The 20,062-nt window shown below is 38.8% G+C and overlaps 1 protein-coding gene and 1 non-coding gene across 2 annotated transcripts; both read right to left on the bottom strand.

The window, feature by feature from the left end:
• Positions 1 to 1,515: 1,515 nt before the first annotated feature.
• LOC140861175 (uncharacterized) lies at positions 1,516 to 1,977 on the bottom strand. The gene has a single exon (XM_073264185.1). It carries the CDS (start codon positions 1,975 to 1,977, stop codon positions 1,516 to 1,518), a length of 462 nt encoding a protein of 153 aa, XP_073120286.1.
• An 8,473-nt stretch (positions 1,978 to 10,450) lies between these two features.
• On the bottom strand, positions 10,451 to 10,556 carry LOC140870201 (small nucleolar RNA R71). The gene has a single exon (XR_012147174.1). It is a non-coding gene; the product is annotated as a small nucleolar RNA R71 (small nucleolar RNA).
• Between the last annotated feature and the right edge of the window lie 9,506 nt (positions 10,557 to 20,062).

Genomic DNA, 20,062 nt, shown 5'->3' with positions numbered 1-20,062 from the left:
CAGGTCTTTGGAGAAACTTCTGAGATCCGAGGAGGAGTGGCGGGAATCTTACCTGTCCTCCAAGGAGTTCGAGAAGACAGTGCTTGAAAAATCCTTTGACTTTTTTGCTCAAGGATTTGATCTCTGCACTAATCAGTACGAGGAAGCGGGGTTAAGCCAGGAAGAAATCCCCGATATCAACAAGGCCATTTCTTCTCTACCCTCAGGGCAGGTTGATGAAGAAACTTACAAGGATGAAGAAAAAGCCAACGAGCCCGAGTCCGAGCATGCCCCCGAGGAACCAGTGGTCGAGGGGCCCGAAGAGAGGAGTAGTTAAAGTGTTCTTTGTAAAAAAAAAACATTTTATCTTTCTTGCTGGATGAATGAAAGCTTTTGTATTTATATTTTTATCTTCTCTTCTAGGTAAGATATAAGTATATAGTAACCCTGGAAACTAGAGATGACCGACATGATAAATAAAGCATTATTCCATCCTTAACAAGGTAGAAACAACAATCTAATTTCGACAAATATAAGGGAAAGTATGGTGACATTAACCCTCATGGAATAATGTTATCAAAGCAAGGAATTTCTCGATCTCTAAGAGTCATGGAGTAACCATATGAATTTAATGCATGCAAGGGTGGAGAACTTCCTGGGCTTTGAATGTCGTGAGATTGCCACGGGATTTTTGCTAAGTGTCAGGGTGGTAGATCTCCTGGGCTTTGAGTGCCGCGAGATTGACACGGGCTTTTTGATAAGTTTCGAGGTGGTGGATCTCCTGGGCTTTGAGTGTCGTGGGATTGTCACGGGCTTTTTGATAAGTGTCAGGATGGTAGATCTCCTGGGCTTTGATTACCATGAGATTGCCACGGGCTTTTTGATAAGTGCCAAGGTGGTAGATATCCTAGGCTTCGAGTATAGATGATCGGGCCTTGACACGCTGGGAATTTCTTTTGAAGGCCAAATATCCTGATAAATATTTGCTATGCACTTTTCAAACATAATGTAGCAAAAACATTCTTCATTCATACGATAACGATACATTTACAGAGAAGCTTTTTTCATGGATAATATTGCTTAAGGCGTATGGTGTTCCAAGGTCTTTGCAAAGCTTTGCCTTGGCTATCTTCCAAGTACCAGGCGTTCCTTCCCACCATCCGGGTAATTTTGTAAGGTCCTTCCCACCTAGCTTACAATTTCCCTACCACTCCCGTAGGACTAGTCTTTTTCAGCACTAAATCTCCCACGTGAAACTCTCGGGGCCTGACTCCTTGATTGAAAGCCTTCATTATTCTGTTTCGATAGGCCTCCATCCGAACAACAACTCTTTCTCTTTTCTCATCAATTAAATCCAGCTCTTGTGCTCGGGAACTGACTTCTTCTTCCTGGTAAGATTGAACCCGGGGGGGAAATCTGCCCGATTTCCACTAATAAGATAGCCTCGGACCCATACACTAGACTGAAAGGTGTCTCCCCTATAGCTGTCCGAGGAGAAGTGCGGTAAGACCATAATACACCGGTTATTTCATCCACTCAGTCCTTCCCAACACCATAAAGACGGTCTTGCAAGGATCGGACAATCATCCGATTGGTCACCTCAGTTTGCTCGTTGCTCTGAGGATAAGCCACTGAGGTAAAAGTCTGCCTTATCTTCATCTCGGCACACCACTCCATTATTTTTATTCCCTGGAATTGCCTACCATTATCCGAGATCAAATTCCGAGGTAGGCCAAAACGGCACATAATATTCTTCCAGATGAAATTCAACACTGCTCCCTCAATAATTTTGGCTAAGGGCTCAGCTTCCACCCATTTAGAAAAATAATCCACGGAAACTAACAAGAAAATCTTCTGACCGGGGCCTATAGAAAAAGGTCCCACGCTATCCAATCCCCGTTGATCAAAAGGGCATGATGCCCATATTGTCTGCATCTCTGCTGCCGGCTTATGAGAGAAGTTTCCAAATCTCTGAAAACCTTCGCAAGACCGAACCATTCACCATGGTGCAAAGTAGGCCACCAGCACCCAGCCAATAGAGTACGTCGAGCTAGGCTTAAGATTCCTCCGTGATCTCCACAACACCCCTCGTGTATCTCTAAAAGTACATATTCCACTTCTTCCTTGGCTAGGAATCTCAACAGAGGACCTTGAAAAGAATGCCGATACAATTTTACATTTAACATGGATAAATCGGGATACCTGTCTTTTAAGTTTCCGGGCCTGCATCTCTTCTTCGGGAAGGATACCTGCTCGCAAGGAACCAATCAGAGCAGTCATCCAGGAATTTCCCGGGGACTCTTCTACCATCTCCTCTATAGTCAACACGGACTCCGACAGTTGTATCACTTCCATGTCCCTAGCATCAACTAAATTATCTGCCATTTTAGCCAACATGTCTGCTTCCATGTTATGTTCCCGGGGGATTTGTTCCATGATCCAGCTAGAAAATTCCCCACCCATCTGCTTGATAATTTCCACATACTCCCGCAGTCTTTCCTCCCTGATATTAAAAACTCCTATGACTTATTGTACCACCAGCTGAGAATCAGAATACACCATTACATGCCCGACCCCTGCTTCCCAGGCTAACCTCAACCAGGTAATCATTGCCTCATACTCTGCTTCATTGTTGGATTTGGAAGGGTGTAATCTTACTGCCACTTTAGTTTTCTCCTGGGTAGGAGAGATCAGAACAATCCCTACTCCGCTTCCCTCCAAGTCACTGGCTCCATCTACAAAGATCCTTCATATCTCCTCCTGTCCAAAGAAAATCACCTCAGTCAAGAAGTCAGACAGGGCCTGCGCTTTAATTATAGCTTGGGATTGATACTCCACATCGTACTCCCCCAATTCAACTGCCCACTTAACCAAGCGACCCGAAGCATCCGGGTGGGTCATCACCTGGTCCAAAGGGCTGTTAGTCAAGACTGTGACCGGATGAGATAAAAATTAGGGTTTGAGCTTTCTGGAAATAAGAATAAGGGCCAGAGCCATCTTCTCTACTTCGCTGTAGCGAGTCTCGGGTCCTTTAAAGTGTGACTCACATAGTACACAGGCATTTGATCTCCTCCTTCTTCCTTAACCAACACGGTACTTACAGCATACTCAGTTGTGGAGAGATATACCCACAACCTCTCTCCGGGCTTAGGCTTGACCAATATGGGAAAATTCTCCATATGATCCTTTAACTCCTGGAAGGCCCGCTCACATTCTTCACTCCACCAAAATTTCTGAGCTTTCTGAAACACTTGAAAGAAAGGATAACATTCAAACAAAACTATCTTCGCTAAAGAACCATACTATACCATCTTCAATCCTCCCAAAAAAAATCCAAACTCTGAAATCTTCTGAGCTTATCGGCCTTCAATCTATCTGTAAAGAAGTAGTAAAGGCTCGAGATTAACATACAACTCAATCGAAGACTCAACTCAAACAATTCAAACCGATTGAAAATCCAAAACTCAAACCGGCGGCATAACGGTTGTATTCTGATCAAACCAAAAACACAGACAGCAGTATATCGATACCAAACAACTCCCAACGTCCATAAATTAATCAATTCAATCCAAAATCCAACAAATCTCAAAACCCACTTTCGAATTTAAGCCTAAAAATTCATAACAATTCCGAACGATGTTCTTTTTCAAAACCGACTGAGATTAAACGATACATGCTAGCTCATGTACGACATATCAGAATTCAAACAAATTCTGAAAACATCCCAAAATTGAAGTATATTGGATCGAAGAAAAACTTACGGCATAACGGAGCTTCGTAGGCGTGATCGCGAATCTGTCTTCAGAATGAAATTCTATCGGACGGATCGAGCTCGGGATGAAATCTGGAAGCTTGGAAGCTCACGCTAATGGAGGAATCGGCTTGGGAGGCATGGAGGAGAAGGAGAAGATGAAGACCAACGCCTCTCTCTCTTATTTTATATTTAAGACCAAGTCAAACTCTCAAAATTGCACTTTGGTCCCTGAATTAACCAAAATTTGAATTTTAGTCCCTTATCGAATAATAATTAAATCCTTGAATTTCTTAATCTAAGATATCAATCTTAATCTCCTAAAATCTCGATTAGTCTAATTTTGGGGTGTTACAATTAATCTTTGTGTGTTTGCAGTCAAGTTCCTCTCCAAGTTGATAGCAATTGTCTACTGATCTTGTACCTATCATAACAAACATGTTAGCATTATCAAAAACTTCACAAATATTTTTTTTATCAAACTTGACATGCAAATGATCATCACACAATTGACTAATAGATATCAAGCTTGAGTTTATTCCCTCGGCATGTAGCACATTGCGAAGCTTTGGGAGTCCTCTCACATTCAGCGTTTTCCAACAATTCATCCTTTAATTTGCACCACCTTCATAAGTCACTTTTCCACTTCTTTGATCAACATATTCCGTAAGATGTTCTTTCGAACCTGACATGTGGCGTGAGCTTCCATTATCAAAGTATCAATGATCTGCAGTGCTAATTTTAAACGATATATCAACAACAAAGAACTGAAATTTAGATTTTGATACCCATATTTTCTTCATTGTGGGTCTTTTATTGGAGGTGTTGTGAAACATTTTGGGCAACATCCAATTTGACTCTCAATACATATAGTCATTCCTGATCTTGAAACAGTAGGGCCTAATGTGACATGGTTTGAAACAGTAATGACACACAAAATGACGCTAAAAATGCTTTGGTTTTTAAGTAGGAAAACACTCTTTTGGTGGAGAATTATTTATCGGCGGAGCAACAGTCGGAGTGCTAAAAGTATTGCTACTTTTTTTTTACAAACACAGTTGGATTGGATGATTATCCAACTTCAAACACTCTATTTTCTAACCTTGGATCAACCTTACCATATTTATCCAACATAAGTATATAATCAAGCTTGGATGTACTTTAATTAAACTTAGCCAGTGTTAGATTTGTTTTTTTCAAGATCTCCCTTAACCTTGAACAATTCAAGAATTTTCTTGCCTAGAATCACTTCAAGCTTGCCCACAACAGACTTCAAATCAGATTTTTTTTAAAGAGAGTTATGTTCAACTTGTTCCTCTGATCCAATAAGCATACAACTCCTCATAAAATTTGTGTACACTATCCAGAGTTATATCATCATTGTTAGCTTCCTGATCACTAGAATTACAAAGAATAGATGAATTCAAGCAAACTGATTTTTTTACTAGTGTTGCAGCCGGGTGTCGCAACACCAGAGGCAACACGCAGTGGGTTGACTTAAAAATGCATCTTTTCTTTCAACAATGCAGTCAGGGAGGTATGATCTTCTTCTTCATTTAGTTCTTGATCTTCATCATATTCATTATCAATCAAGGAAACAGTCGTACATTTGCAGATCCTATTTTCATACTCATATACATGGTGTCCATATACATTGAATTCTTTGTATTGTTCAAAATCATAATTCTTGGTATTAGATTGATTCTTACCATCATACAAAGGTTCAGTTTTTCCTCGTGCAGAGAAACTTTTGATGCTTTTCCGGTGCAGTAAAGCTTGGAAATCTATATGGTTGACCACTTTTTTTATTTTCCCCTATCTTCTTAAAATAATCACCGATTTTCTTCGTGATTAAAGAAATTGAATCTTATCATAGATCAAACTCACTCGCTTCCAGCGAAAATTTCAATAAATCATTGCTAGAATCATTCGAAACTTGAAAATAATGGTTTTACATTTGTCTTGTTTTTGTTCTTCCATCTCCAACTCGTAGGTGCTAAGAGAGCTTATCAATCTGACCTCTTAATTTGGTATTTACTAGCAATTGCACTAGGTCAAGTAATAGTAAGTGGACAGAGAGTCCAAGTATCGATCCCACAGGGATTGCAGATTTTACTTAATCTAGACAAAATAATAAAAGGATTAAGATGATTTAAATAAAAATAAAGTTACTGAAAAGAAATAATAATTAGAATAGCTAAAAGGTGAATTTAATTAAAATGAGACAACCAAGACACACGCAGATACCGAACAAATCATGTAACATGTAGCCGATTCAGGACTCAGATTTAATCTTAGATTACGAGAAATCTCCTAACTTGTTCAAATGTCTATTTCTAGAACAATCAAACCTACTCAAATATTGACGGATTAATTTTTCGTAATTCTAATCAAATTTGAGTGTATTAAATATTTGTGAAAATTTAGTTTACACCCAAACCGCACACTGAAACCGAATTCTATTTCTATTCGGTTTTACCATGTGTTAATTATCAAAGTGATCGAAATCAATCTCTCCTCTGTCGACTTGGAATCAATTAACATGCAAAAAAACAGTTGATCAGGCTATTCACAAGACAAATATAAATCTGATAATCAATAAAATAAAATCAAGTCTGAAAAATTCCAAATAAACATCCAAGTTTTTTACATAAATTTTTTCGGCCCAATCACGCCATCTTGATTGAATAAAATCTATTCAATAATTGAAAACAATAATTCAAAAATAAAAATAAAAATAAGAAAAGAAGGAAAAAACTCTGAAGAATATGGAGCAGATCTTCAATCTCCAAGCCTCCTAGTTGCCTCACGATCTCTGCGTTTTGAACCTCATTTTCACGTCTGACAATCTCCTATTTATATGTATTTGAAAGCTCATAAAATAAAGCCCAGAAAGATAAAGTTTTTAATTCCCGAAAATCTAATTTTTTCTGATCCGCGATCGCTCGCTCGAGCGGGCGAAACATGCGCTTGAGCGAGCAACTTTTTTTCCCAATTCTTAAAATTCTGCGATATGCGGACCCCGTGCCAGGTCCGTGCCTGGGTCCATGCATACCCACTTTTCAGCGCGCAGTTTTCTTGAAAAAAATCATATCTTGAGTTCTAGTCGTCGGATGGAGCTGAAATTTGGACAGCAGCTTCAAAAATCTTGAACTTCATTTTGAATGGTGGAGATCGGATTTGGATATCTCTATCATCAAAAATGAATTTTTGACCATTGATGCTCTGTAATTCATTCTTTCAAAAATCCATTTTCCTACAAAATTAACCTAGAGAGTGAAATGCACACATATGCAATTAATCACATAAAAACACAATGAGATGATACGAATGTATGAAAAATAAACATAAAAATAAAATAAAATAATGCATACAAAATGCACTTATCAACACCTTCATACTTAAATCTTACTCGCCCTCGAGTAAAACATACAAAAACAATATGCAAACACAAGCATAAGTATGGACGAGTCATGGAAAATACAGCCTCCGATAAGTTCTAACACCAACAAAACAAAATCACAAAAAAAATTGCTCTCGATTTTTCATAATACACCATCAGTTTAATGTGAACGTGTGTGTGTGTCATATTATTTCAGCTACGTGAAACTTAAAAAGAATCCGCTATACGACTTCTTAGCGACCTATGACAAATCAATGCAAGTTTCACAATCAAGTGTTCCTTCCTCCCAATAATTTCTAACAAAAACAAAACTCTCTTGAGATAAATTACGAACCTCCGGATTTTACACCCGGTTGTTCTTAGAGCCCCAATAATTAACCGCAAACTTGGCTATAACTATGATCGGATTCGGATTTCAATTCCCTCGTCTATAGCCCGGATGGAGCATTAACCCCATTGAATCCGCAAACTTATAGGGTGTTTGGCTAAGTTTATTAAAAACATCTTATAAGCTCTAGGAGCTTATAAGTTGTTTTGGGAGCTTGTAAGCTGTCAGATCTTATTTTAAAATAAGTTGTTAAAGTGTTTTGATGAAATTATTTTAAACAACTTAAAGATGTTGATGTGTTTGGTATTATAAGATCTTTTTATTGTTGAAATTATCAAAAACGATAACATACTATATAAATAATATAAATAATAACATACATTTAAAAATAGTGTTAAATTTATTATAAATATTAAACATATATTAAAAAAATAAAACTATTTTTAATTTTAATTTAGAAAAAAATTTGATAAATTATGTATAAAAAATGGACAGAGGGCATGTGAGAATTTAATAAAATATATAAGGATAATATGGTGAAGTCAAATATCAAAATAAGATCTTTTTTGAAAAAAGTACCCTCCCCCTTACTTTTTTAAAAACAGCTTATAAGCTGTCAAACAGCTTATTTTGACAGCTTTTAAGTTGTTTGACAAAAAAATTTTCAAATAAACTTAAAGAGCTTATAAGCTCTGAAACAGCTTATAAGTTGTTTTCAAGAGCTTATAAGATCTCCCAAACACGCTCTTAGTCTTGGACGTGGTAATTAAAATTTCAATTCCTCGTCCATTACCCGGATAGAGTATATTTTTTCAAAGAATTTTTGTTTCAAATTTAAAAAAAAAAAAAAAATTGGTGCGCCCAAGATTATAAGTGTAATGTCAGAAAATCATTAGAACTCAAAGAAAAAAATCAAGATCAACAAACACTTATGGTCGTGCAATGGTCAAATATACACGAGCATCATCAATGATATCGCTACACTTCACTGGTCTAACATGCGTTGATAAGTGCATTTTGTGCACTTAATTTGTATATGGTTTTACTTGACTTTTGGAATTTATTGGTAGATATTGCGTGAAATTATTGTTGTTTTTGTGTTTGTAGGAAGTTATGGACTTCGATGTGTTCAAGTGGAAATAAGCTTAAAAGATGGAAGTTTACAAGGAAATTCAAGAGTTGAAAAAGATAAGAAAAAGGCTGAGTTCGAGCTGGAGGGGCGCCCGCCCTATCCCTAGGCGCGCCCGCGCCGTTGAAGAATGTTCAAAAGTTTGTTTTGCGAATTGAGAGCGCGCCCGCCCTGTTTCCTGCGTGCCCGCGCCGTCGTCTGTTTGGAATATTAGAGTCCGACTGTTTATGGAAACTTTGGGGATATCTTTGGTATTATTTTGGACGATTGTTAGGTGATATTTAGGGTATTTTTCTGAGTCAAAAAAACTATCTATCAGCCGCCAATACACACAATATTTTATAGAGCACTTTTGTGAGTTTTTGGAGTTGAAGAACTGAAGATTGCTTGGAACGAAGTCGAAGACTTTTTGACCGGACACGGAAGAAAAACTACGGCTTTGTTTCTTCTTCTTATTTTTTCTTTTGATTGTTGAATTATGTTTGAGATATTAAACATTATTTGGTTTTTACTGAATTCGAGTATGAACTAAACTTTTCTAGTCTAGAGGTTGACGTAGCTTGGTTGAGATATATTCATGAATCTTTGATTTTAATAAATTGAATTTCTATAGATTAATTGTGTTTCTAGAATTGAATGTCTTCTTAATTTACTGGCCATAAATTGAGTTGTTATATTTACTTAGAATCGTTGCTCGGGAGAGGGGATTTTGAGTAGGATCAATAGGAACTACACTGTTAATTGTTTATATAGTTCGGGAGAGTATATAGCTTTAATAGAACCTTTAAGGAACATCATTTTACACATATCACTACATCTAGATTTTTAATAGGGATATTGAAATCGAATTGTAGTTGATACAATCTATTTGTTGCTCGGAAGAGGGGAATAGAATAATCTAAGTGTTCTTGGTTATTAATCGAAGAAAATTCATAAAATAGATTAATTAGGATTGAATATTGTCGAGACCAAGTGAAATCAAAACCTCTGGATTATTTTTCTCTGATTGATAATTCCTCGAAATTTGTGTGTGTGTGAGCTTGATAATTTCTCATTATTTATTTTATTTATTCTGCAAAATTCTCGAAGTTTGATTTTCTAGATAAAATTAAAACTATTTTAATTACAAGTATTAAATATTTTCATTTTACTCCCTGTGGGATCGACACTCTCTCTTTCACTATACTAAAACTTGACACTCGTACGCTTGCGAGGAAATTTCACAAGAAGTTTTTGGCGCCGTTGCCGGGGAGTAATTTTGATTATTTTTTAGTCTTGTTACCAATTAGTCGAAGTTTTAATTTAGAGTTTTCTTTATTTTGATTTAAGTACTAATAAATTGCTATTGTTCTTAATTGCAGTTTATGCGAAGATCTCAAAGTGCGAATTCTTTGCTCTTTGATCCAGAGATTGAACGAACTGCAAGAGCTTTGAGAAAAGCTAGGAGAGAAGAACAATTAAACATGGCTGAAGAAGATGTCAATGAATTGCCTTTGGTGCCAATTAGAGATCATTTCAGGCCAACGATCCAGGCTCACTATTCTGGAATCGCTAGAGGGACAATAAATGCCAACAACTTTGAGTTGAAGCCGGCCTTAATCAACATGGTTCAGCAGAACCAATTCAATGGAACTGCCACAGCTGATCCTCACTTACACTTGCGCACTTTTCTAGAGATTACTGATACTGTTAAAATAAATGGTGTTTCTGAGGATACAATACGCTTACGTTTGTTTCCTTTTTCTCTCAGGGACAAGGCACGGAGTTGGCTGCAGTCATTGCCACTAGGACGCATAACAACTTGGGAGGGCATGGCTGTGAAATTCTTAGAGAAATTCTTTCCACCATCCAAGGCAACCCAGCTGAAGATTGAGATCAGTACCTTTCAACAGCATGATTCAGAACAGCTATACGAGGCATGGGAAAGGTACAAAGATTTGTCAAGACGTTGTCCTAATCATAATTTTGCAGATTGGGAAGAAATAGAGTTTTTTTACAATGGACTGAATGCGCCTACAAGAATGTCTGTGGACTCTACTGCTGGAGGTACCATATTTGCCAAGGACCCCATTCAGGCTTATGATATGCTGGAACATATGACTATCAATAGTTATCAATGGCCATCTGAACGTATGGGAGTCAAGAAAGGAGTGTACAGTGTGGATCCTCTTACATTCATTACTGCACAGCTATCTGCGTTGAGTACACAAGTGGCTTCTCTGAACAAGGTGAATATCGCAGAACCTGTAGGTGTGTCGGTTGCCATAGATGAATCTCATCCACCTGAAGAAGCTCAATATATCAATCCCAGAGGCTATGGAAACTATCGAGGTAACCCTCCTCCTAATACTTATCATCCTGGTTTACGTAACCATGAAAACTTTTCTTATGCCAACAACAAGAATGTGTTGAAACCCCCTCCGGGATTCAATACAAATCAAGGGGAAGGTAAAGCGTCGTTGGAAGATGTGGTGTCTACATTTGTTACTGAATCTAACAAGCGGATGTCGAGGACTGAAACTCGAATGGACAGCATGGAGACACACATGTGTAGTTTGGGAGCTATGATGTAATCCATGGAGACACAGATTGGACAGCTTGCAAATGCTTTGAAGGATCAAAACAGAGGACAGTTTCCCAGCAATACTAAAGTGAATCCAAAAGAGCAGTGCAAAGCAGTTGAGTTGAGAAGTGGGAAGAAGTTAGAAGAGAAAGAGCAGAGCAAAGCCAAAGAAAGTGAAGAACCAGTGACTGAAGAAATTGTGGTTGAAGAGCCCAAGAAGGAAGCTGAATCTAAACCGATATACAAGCCACAACTTCCTTATCCACAGCGGTTTAAGAAGAAGGCACTTGATGAGCAGTTTTCCAAGTTTCTAGATATCTTCAAGAAGATACACATCAATATTCCATTTGCAGATGCCTTGGAACAAATGCCTAATTATGCAAAATTCATCAAAGATGTAATGTCTAAGAAGAGGAGATTGCAGGACAACGAAGTGGTGAATTTGACAGAAGAATATAGCGCAATCCTGCAGAAAAAGTTGCCACAAAAGCTGAAGGATCCAGGGAGTTTTACTATCCCTTGTTTTATTGGTGGTTCTAAGGTAAATAGAGCTTTATGTGATTTAGGAGCCAGTATAAATTTAATGCCTTTTTCTGTTTACAGGACTTTGGAGCTTGGAGAAGTCAGGGCGACCACCATCACATTCCAGCTGGCTGATCGGAGTATCACATACCCACGGGGTATTGTGGAGGATGTTTTGGTAAAGGTCGATAAGTTCATATTTCCAGCAGACTTCATGATTTTGGACATGGATGAAGATGAAGAAACTCCCTTGATTTTTGGGAGACCTTTTCTAGCTACTGCACGCGCATTGATCGATGTACACAAGGGAGAACTCACACTTCGAGTTGGTGGTGAAGCGGTGATTTTTAATATTTATCACACCATGAGGGGCCCAAATGAGGTAAGTACGTGTAAGAGCATTGAAATTATTGATTCTCATAACTCTTTTTCATGTGCAGGAAACGGATCCGCTCAAGCGATGTTTGGTGGCGGACGAGGTGGTTGAGAAGGAAGAGGATTGGGAGTTACATGAACAAAAAGTATTCCTAGACAGCGCTCCGAAAGAAAAAATGGTGAGTTCTAAGGAATCTGAAACATTGGAAAATAGTGCACCAGAGGTATCCCCTGAAACTCATGATCTGAAAGCATTGCCTGCGCACCTATGTTATAAATTTCTTGGTGAAAATTCTACTTGTCCTGTTATTATATCTGCTCATTTGTCTGCTGTAGAAAAAGATAAGTTGTTGAGAGTTCTGAGAAATTTTAAAACCGCTCTAGGATGGTCAATTTCTGACATTAAGGGTATTAGTCCAACAATTTGCATGCATAAAATTTTGATGGAAGAGTCGTATACTTCTTATGTTGATCATCAGAGACGGTTGAATCCCGCCATGAAAGAGGTAGTTAAGAAAGAAGTTTTAAAGCTGTTGAATGCGGGAGTGATTTATGCTATTTCTGACAGTAGTTGGGTATCTCCTGTTCAAGTGGTGCCTAAGAAGGGTGGGATTACTGTGGATAAGAACGAGAATAATGAGTTAATCTCCACACGTACAGTAACTGGCTGGCGAGTTTGTATAGATTATAGGAAGTTGAATAAAGCTACTCGTAAAGATCATTTTCCACTTCCTTTCATTGATCAAATGCTTGATAGACTTGCTGGTTATTGCTATTACTGTTTCTTAGATGGTTATTCAGGCTATAATCAAATTGCTATAGCAACGGAAGATCAGGAGAAGACTACTTTTACGTGTCCCTATGGCACGTTTGCTTTCAGGAGGATGCCGTTTGGACTGTGTAATGCACCTGCAACTTTTCAGTGATGTATGATGGCAATTTTTGCAGATATGGTGGAGGACGTGATGGAAGTGTTTATGGATGACTTTTTAGTATTTGGTTCCTCTTTTGATCATTGCTTGCATAATCTGTCTCTTGTTTTGCAGAGGTGCCAAGAAAAGAATTTAGTTCTTAACTGGGAAAAATGTCACTTCATGGTTCAAGAGGACATTGTCCTTGGACATAAAGTGTCATCCTATGGATTAGAGGTGGATCGAGCCAAAGTGGTTGCAATTGAGAAGCTTCCACCTCCGAAGAATATCAAGGGCATCAGAAGTTTTTTAGGTCATGCAGGGTTTTATCGGCGTTTCATCAAGGATTTTTCTAAAATCACAAAACCCCTGTGTAATTTACTTGAAAAAGATTCTACATTCATTTTTTATGATGATTGTTTGCAGGCCTTTGAAAAGATCAAGACGGCATTGACCACAGCACCCATCATGATTGTGCAGGATTGGAAGGAGCCCTTTGAGCTTATGTGCGATGCTAGTGACTATGCAGTGGGCGCGGTATTAGGCCAAAGGAGAGATAAGATTTTCAGAGCTATATATTACGCCAGTCGCACCATGGATGCCGCACAGCAAAACTACACTACCACCGAAAAAGAAATGCTTGCAGTAGTTTTTGCTTTTGATAAATTTCGTCCATATTTAATTGGTACTAAAGTAGTTGTTTATACTGACCATGCAGCAATTCGCTACTTGTTTGCCAAGAAGGATGACAAGCCACGCTTGATAAGGTGGATTCTACTTTTACAAGAGTTTGATTTTGAGATCAAGGACAAGAAGGGTAGCGAAAATCAAGTTGCTGATCACTTGTCAAGATTGGAGCTAGAAGACGTGAAGGAGGAGGAGAGCATAAAGGAATTGTTTCCGGATGAACAAATCTTTGAGGTAAGTTCCTTTATTCCATGGTTTGCTGATATTGCGAATTTCTTGTCTCGTGGTGCTATGCCTCCAGAGTTGAATAGACATCAAAAGAAGAAGTTTTTCCATGACGTTAAGTTCTACTTGTGGGATGATCCCTATGTTTTCAAACGTTGTGCCGATCAAGTGATTCGGAGATGTGTGGCGGGGCAAGAAGCAAATGAAATTTTGGAACAATGCCATTCCTCACCCTATGGAGGACATTTTGGAGCCACCCGAACTGCTGCTAAGGTACTACAATCTGGTTTTTATTGGCCTACATTGTTTAAAGATAGTTATACCTTGGTGAAATCATGTGATAAGTGTCAAAGAACGGGAAATATTTTAGAAGGCATGAATTACCCCTCACAAATATTTTAGAAGTAAAATTATTTGATGTGTGGGGTATTGATTTTATGGGTCCCTTTCCCCCTTCTTTTGGGTACACTTATATTTTATTAGCAGTTGATTACGTTTCGAAATGGGTGGAAGCCATTGCCACCTCGACTAATGACGCTCGTGTTGTAGTTAAATTTTTGCATAAAAATATCTTCACGAGGTTTGGAACTCTACGAGCAATAATCAGTGATGAAGGTACGCATTTCTGCAATAAGATTTTTAATACCTTGCTCACTAAGTATGGTGTCAGGCATAAGGTGGCATGTGCATACCACCCTCAAACCAATGGCCAGGCGGAGATCTCTAACCGGGAAATCAAACAAATCTTGGAGAAAACGGTTAAGACAAATCGGAAAGATTGGGCAATCAAGCTAGATGACGCCATTTGGGCCTACCGCACAGCATTCAAAACACCCATTGGGATGTCTCCCTACAGGCTGGTTTTTGGTAAGGCATGTCATTTACCGTTGGAATTGGAGCACAAGGCGTTTTGGGCTATCAAGAAGCTAAACATGGATCTCGAAGCATCCGGAGAGTTGCGGAAACTAAAGTTGAATGAATTGGATGAATTCCGAAGTGAAGCATATGAGAATGCCAAGATCTACAAAGAGCAAACAAAGAAGTGGCATGATAAAATCATTGTGCATAGGGAATTCGAAAAGGGTCAGAGAGTTTTGCTATTTAACTCTTGGTTGAAATTATTTCCAGGGAAGTTGAAATCGCGATGGTCAGGGCCGTTTCTCATAGAGACAGTTTATCCACATGGTGCCATTGAATTGCGGTGTACAGATGGAAGAACTTTCAAGGTTAATGGGCAGAGAGTCAAGCACTACTTTGGCAACGAAGTACTACCCGCATCCAGTGCATTGCTTGATGATCCCAACTAAAGACTGGTGCACGTCGGCTGATGACTTTAAACCAAGCGCTTTTTGGGAGGCAACCCAAATTTTTTAGTTTTTGTCTTTGTTTTCTCGTTTTTTTTTCGTTTTTACTTTTAATTTTGTTGTTTTGGAAGTAATTTGGTTTTTTCTATGATTTTTGCAGGATTTTGGATACCAATCTCGAACCGAAGGGGCGCCCACTCTATTAATTAGCGCGCCCGCGCCGCTCTAGCATGACAATGGTGAAATTTTTCGAGCTCAAGGCGCGCCCGCCCCTCCTTCGGCGCGCCCGCGCCGTCCCTGTACCATATTTGTGCCAAATTTTTTGAGATGAAGGCGCGCCCGCACTTACCACTCGCGCGCCCGCCCCGCCCCTGCTATTACAAAACTCACAAAACGAATCGAAGGCGCGCCCGCCCTTACCATACGCGCGCCCGCCCCGACACCGATTTCTTCCATATAACATACTCTTTTCTTTTCTTTCTCCCAAATCTTTTCCCTAAATTCTTGTCCACCTTCTTCCTCACGATTTTTTCCACTCTTCTATTGTTATAATTGGCTCGTCTATCTCTTCATCTCCACCCCCCACAATCTAATGTCTTTCATCATCTATTTGACGCGAGACGGTCGAACCACTTTTATCCAGGGCACACCTCATTTAATTTTTGGAGGATTGTACATTGGGGAAGCTTTTGATTATCTACTCTTCTTGAACTCATATGGAGTAAGTCGTTCTTTTGGTACTTCTAAAAGTGTTTTGGGTGGTGAGTTTTCCAAATTCTACTCGTGCAATTCGTGGGTCTTGAAGTCTTAATTGATTAATCGATCTTTGAAGTGTGAATTCTATTGGATTATTGCGAAAGCGGTTGTTGTTGTGTGTGGATTGTGGATTCGATTTAAGTTTGGGGAAGTTGTGATTGTGGTAAATTGGTTAATTGTTGCGTGACTTGTGGTGCACACTAAGTGTTTGATTCATGGCACCAAAGAAGAAACAAAAGTCTGTTGCATCCTCTTCTCATGCTAATCCGGAGCCTGAGCCGCAGCGTTTCTGGAATGAGAGTGCCGAACAGCATTATCAAAATTTTCTAGGCAAAATGATATTACCGGAGCGTGGGTTTGATACGACATCGGGATTTGGGAACGATGAGTTTTTGAGTACAATTGGTAGGGCTGTGAATGGGCGTCAATGGTTAAATTTTGTTAAGCCACCTCAGGATGCAGTCGTCCCAGTCGTTCGTGAATTTTATGCAAACTTGAAAGTAAAGCACATGCAGTTGAAAGTGCTTGTCCGAGTTCAGCTGGTGCCTTTTTATGCTCACACTATTAACACCCTGTACAACCTTCCGCCAGTATTTCACGATGAGTATGCGGAGTACCGAGCGAATGAAGTGGATTACGCGGCGATTCTGAGCCGTATTTGTGTTCCGGGCGCGGAATGGCGCATGGGCCGTGATCATCAGCCTTCTAAGTTGAAGAAGACCGAGCTAATTCCTGTTGCTAAGCTGTGGTATAACTTTGTGTGTGCTCATCTTAAACCGACTGACCACGAGCATGAGGTGACACGAGAATGAGCGATTCTTGTTTATTGTATTTTGGAGGGCAAAGCAATCGACTTGGGACAGATTTGTCAAGCAACTATTCAGGGTGTGGCGGCAGGTAAGACGACTGGCGGGTTTGCATTTCCCGCACTTATCACTAATCTTTGTGAAGCGGCTGGAGTTGAGTGGGGCCAAAATGAAGAATTGTTGAAAGCTACTGCTCCGATTGCTTGTCACACTCCTTTTCGTCTGATATCGGCTTCTGAGCACCGAACTCGCACTGAGAGGCGAGATTTTAATGAGAGAGCAGCTGCATGAAGCGGCCCTGCACCCCGACCTCAGGTTCCCCCTGTTGCGCCCGATCGTGTTGCTCTTCTGGAGGATGAATTGAGAGCGCACCGTCAAGAGTTTCGGACATTTCAGCAGACTACTGGTGTCTTTATGGACTACATGATGGATTTTACAGATGCTTTGAGACATCAGTTTCCACAGGCTGCTAGTTCGACTCATCCATTTCCTCTGTATCCACAGTGGCCGCCTACTTTTGGCCCTTGAAGTCCGTCCCATGATGATGCCGCTGATGATGGCAACAACCACTGATGGTCATCGTTTGTGGTACATGTCCTTTATGCTTTCTTGTTTTAATTCCTTTAGGACAATGAATGTACTAAGTTTGGGGGAGTTGTGTCAGTTCTGACTTTTATTGTTTTTGTTTAGTTGCTTTTGCTTTTGTTTTGTTTTTATTTTAGTTGTTTGGTTCTTAGGAGTTGTGTTGATGTGTGGCTGAATTTGAGAAATTTATGTAGTTGTGTTTTTTTTGGTGAATGATGTTGAGAAATCATAATGAAATGGATTGATGGCCAATGATGTTAATTTTTGTTTTGTAACTGAAGTCCATGACTACCTGCCTAGCTAACAAAATTTTGAAATAAACGGAACCAAGTGAACAATTGAACTCCTATATATTCTGTGATTTTGCTTGAATCTGAATCTTGAGACAGACAAACATAAAAATGATTGAGGCATTGTTTGGATTTTTTGGGCCTTGAATTTTATTGAATCAATTTATCCTTATTTGCCCATTTGAGCTTACACGCATATTAGTACTTAGACGTACGAGAATTCTGAAACTACTTGTGAAAATCATCATTTACTGCTGATGATTATTCCTTTCTGCACTGATTGAGATTTGTATGATTTAATTGTGGGTTGAGACTTGTCTAGAACTAGTTCGAACACCCCTCGAGGCAAAAGACGGGCAAAACTGTGATTAGGAATGATTTAGGCAATTTTTCTGAATTCGTTTGAGCCTTTCAAGCTACCTATTATATATGTTATCCCTAGTACCTTGTTTGAGCTTTATTGAAAATCGAATGGCATGCGTGTAAACGTGTGATGAAACCCCCATTCGTCATTATTTCAAGGTCCTACATTGACTATCTGAATAGCTTATATATTATTTCCTACCTTTAAGGGAGTAATTTGAATGCTAAATTATTATATGCTCCTAGTTTTTATTTGTGAAAAATGGAATGGTGTGGTGGATGAATGGAAAAGAGGAAGGTAGTAGAAAAGAAAAAAAAAAGAGTTGAAAAAGTTGTGAAAAGAAAAGTTGTGAAAAAATTGAAAAATCAATGAAGTGAAATAAGTGTGAAGTGTGAATGAAAAGGAGTTGACATTAGAGTTTGAGCATAAATGTGAATTACTCCTTATTTGAATTCTTTTCCTTCATTTGTAGCCATGAGCCAGGCCTTGCATTATAATCTTATTAAGTCCTATTGACCGAGTCACAGTTGCCCAATATACTAGTGGAGAGGGGTTGCGAGAATTTAGCCTATGGACTATTGATTGAAACTTTAATGATTATGAATTCTTGATCGAAACACGCACACACTACGTTCTTTGAATTAAACCAATTGAGTGTGGTTGTGATGATATATCCTTGAATTTGATCCTGCTCTACCATGAAAGTCTTCATGATTTGTGAATGTTTGAATTGAGTTAAGAGAAGAGTATTTTGAAACGTGAGTTGCGGAGTTTATGAGTTTATGAGGTTGAATTACTTTTCTGGCTAACTTATTTTTCAAGTGTTAGTAGGACAGATATGATTGGATTTAAATTGTTTTGGAATTCCATACTGAGGTCATTAATCCATAGTCATTCTTGATGGTTGTTGTTCTTGCAATTGAGTGGAGTTTGTGTTAGTTTTGCTCGAGACGAACAAAAGTTCAAGTTTGGGGGAATTTGATAAGTGCATTTTGTGCACTTAATTTGTATTTGGTTTTACTTGACTTTTGGAATTTATTGGTAGATATTGCGTGAAATTGTTGTTGTTTTGTGTTTGTAGGAAGTTATGGACTTCGATGTGTTCAAGTGGAAATAAGCTTAAAAGATGGAAGTTTACAAGAAAATTCAAGAGTTGGAAAAGAGAAGAAAAAGGCTGAGTTCGAGCTGGAGGGGCGCCCGCCCTATCCCTAGACGCGCCCGCGCTGTTACTGAAGAACTCAAGAAGAAAAGTCGAGCTGGAGGGGTGCCCGCCCTATCCCTAGGCGCGCCCGCGCCGTTGAAGAATGTTCAAAAGTTTGTTTTGTGAATTGAGAGCGCGCCCGCCCTGTTTCCTGCGCGCCCATGCCGTCGTCTGTTTGGAATATTAGAGTCCGACTGTTTATGGAAACTTTGGGGATATCTTTGGTATTATTTTGGAAGATTGTTAGGTGATATTTAGGATATTTTTCTGAGTCAAAAAAACTATCTATCAGCCGACAATACACACAATATTTTAGAGAGCACTTTTGTGAGTTTTTGGAGTTGAAGAACTGAAGATTGCTTGGAACGAAGACGAAGACTTTTCGACTGGACACGGAAGAAAGACTACGGTTTTGTTTCTTCTTTTTATTTTTTCTTTTGATTGTTGAATTATGTTTGAGATATTAAACATTAATTGGTTTTTATTGAATTCGAGTATGAACTAAACTTTTCTAGTCTAGAGGTTGACATAGCTTGGTTGAGATATATTCATAAATCTTTGATTTTAATAAATTGAATTTCTATAGATTAATTGTGTTTCTAGAATTGAATGTCTTCTTAATTTACTGGCCATAAATTGAGTTGTTATATTTACTTAGAATCGTTGCTCGGGAGAGGGGATTTTGAGTAGTATCAATAGGAACTACACTGTTAATTGTTTATATAGCTCGGGAGAGTATATAGCTTTAATAGAACCTTTAAGGAACATCATTTTACACATATCACTACATCTAGATTTTTAATAGGGATATTGAAATCGAATTGTAGTTGATACAATCTATTTGTTGCTCGTGAGAGGGGAATAGAATAATCTAAGTGTTCTT

This window comes from Henckelia pumila, chromosome 4 (genome assembly GCF_033568475.1).
Source record: "Henckelia pumila isolate YLH828 chromosome 4, ASM3356847v2, whole genome shotgun sequence".
Classification (NCBI taxonomy): Eukaryota; Viridiplantae; Streptophyta; class Magnoliopsida; order Lamiales; family Gesneriaceae; genus Henckelia; species Henckelia pumila.
This window is presented reverse-complemented; position numbering and strand designations above follow the sequence as displayed.

What these genes read in the sequence shown, in the direction of transcription:
- LOC140861175 (XM_073264185.1), bottom strand. Translation starts at nt 1,977, where the DNA reads ATGGTTCGGTCTTGCGAAGGTTTTCAGAGATTTGGAAACTTCTCTCAT.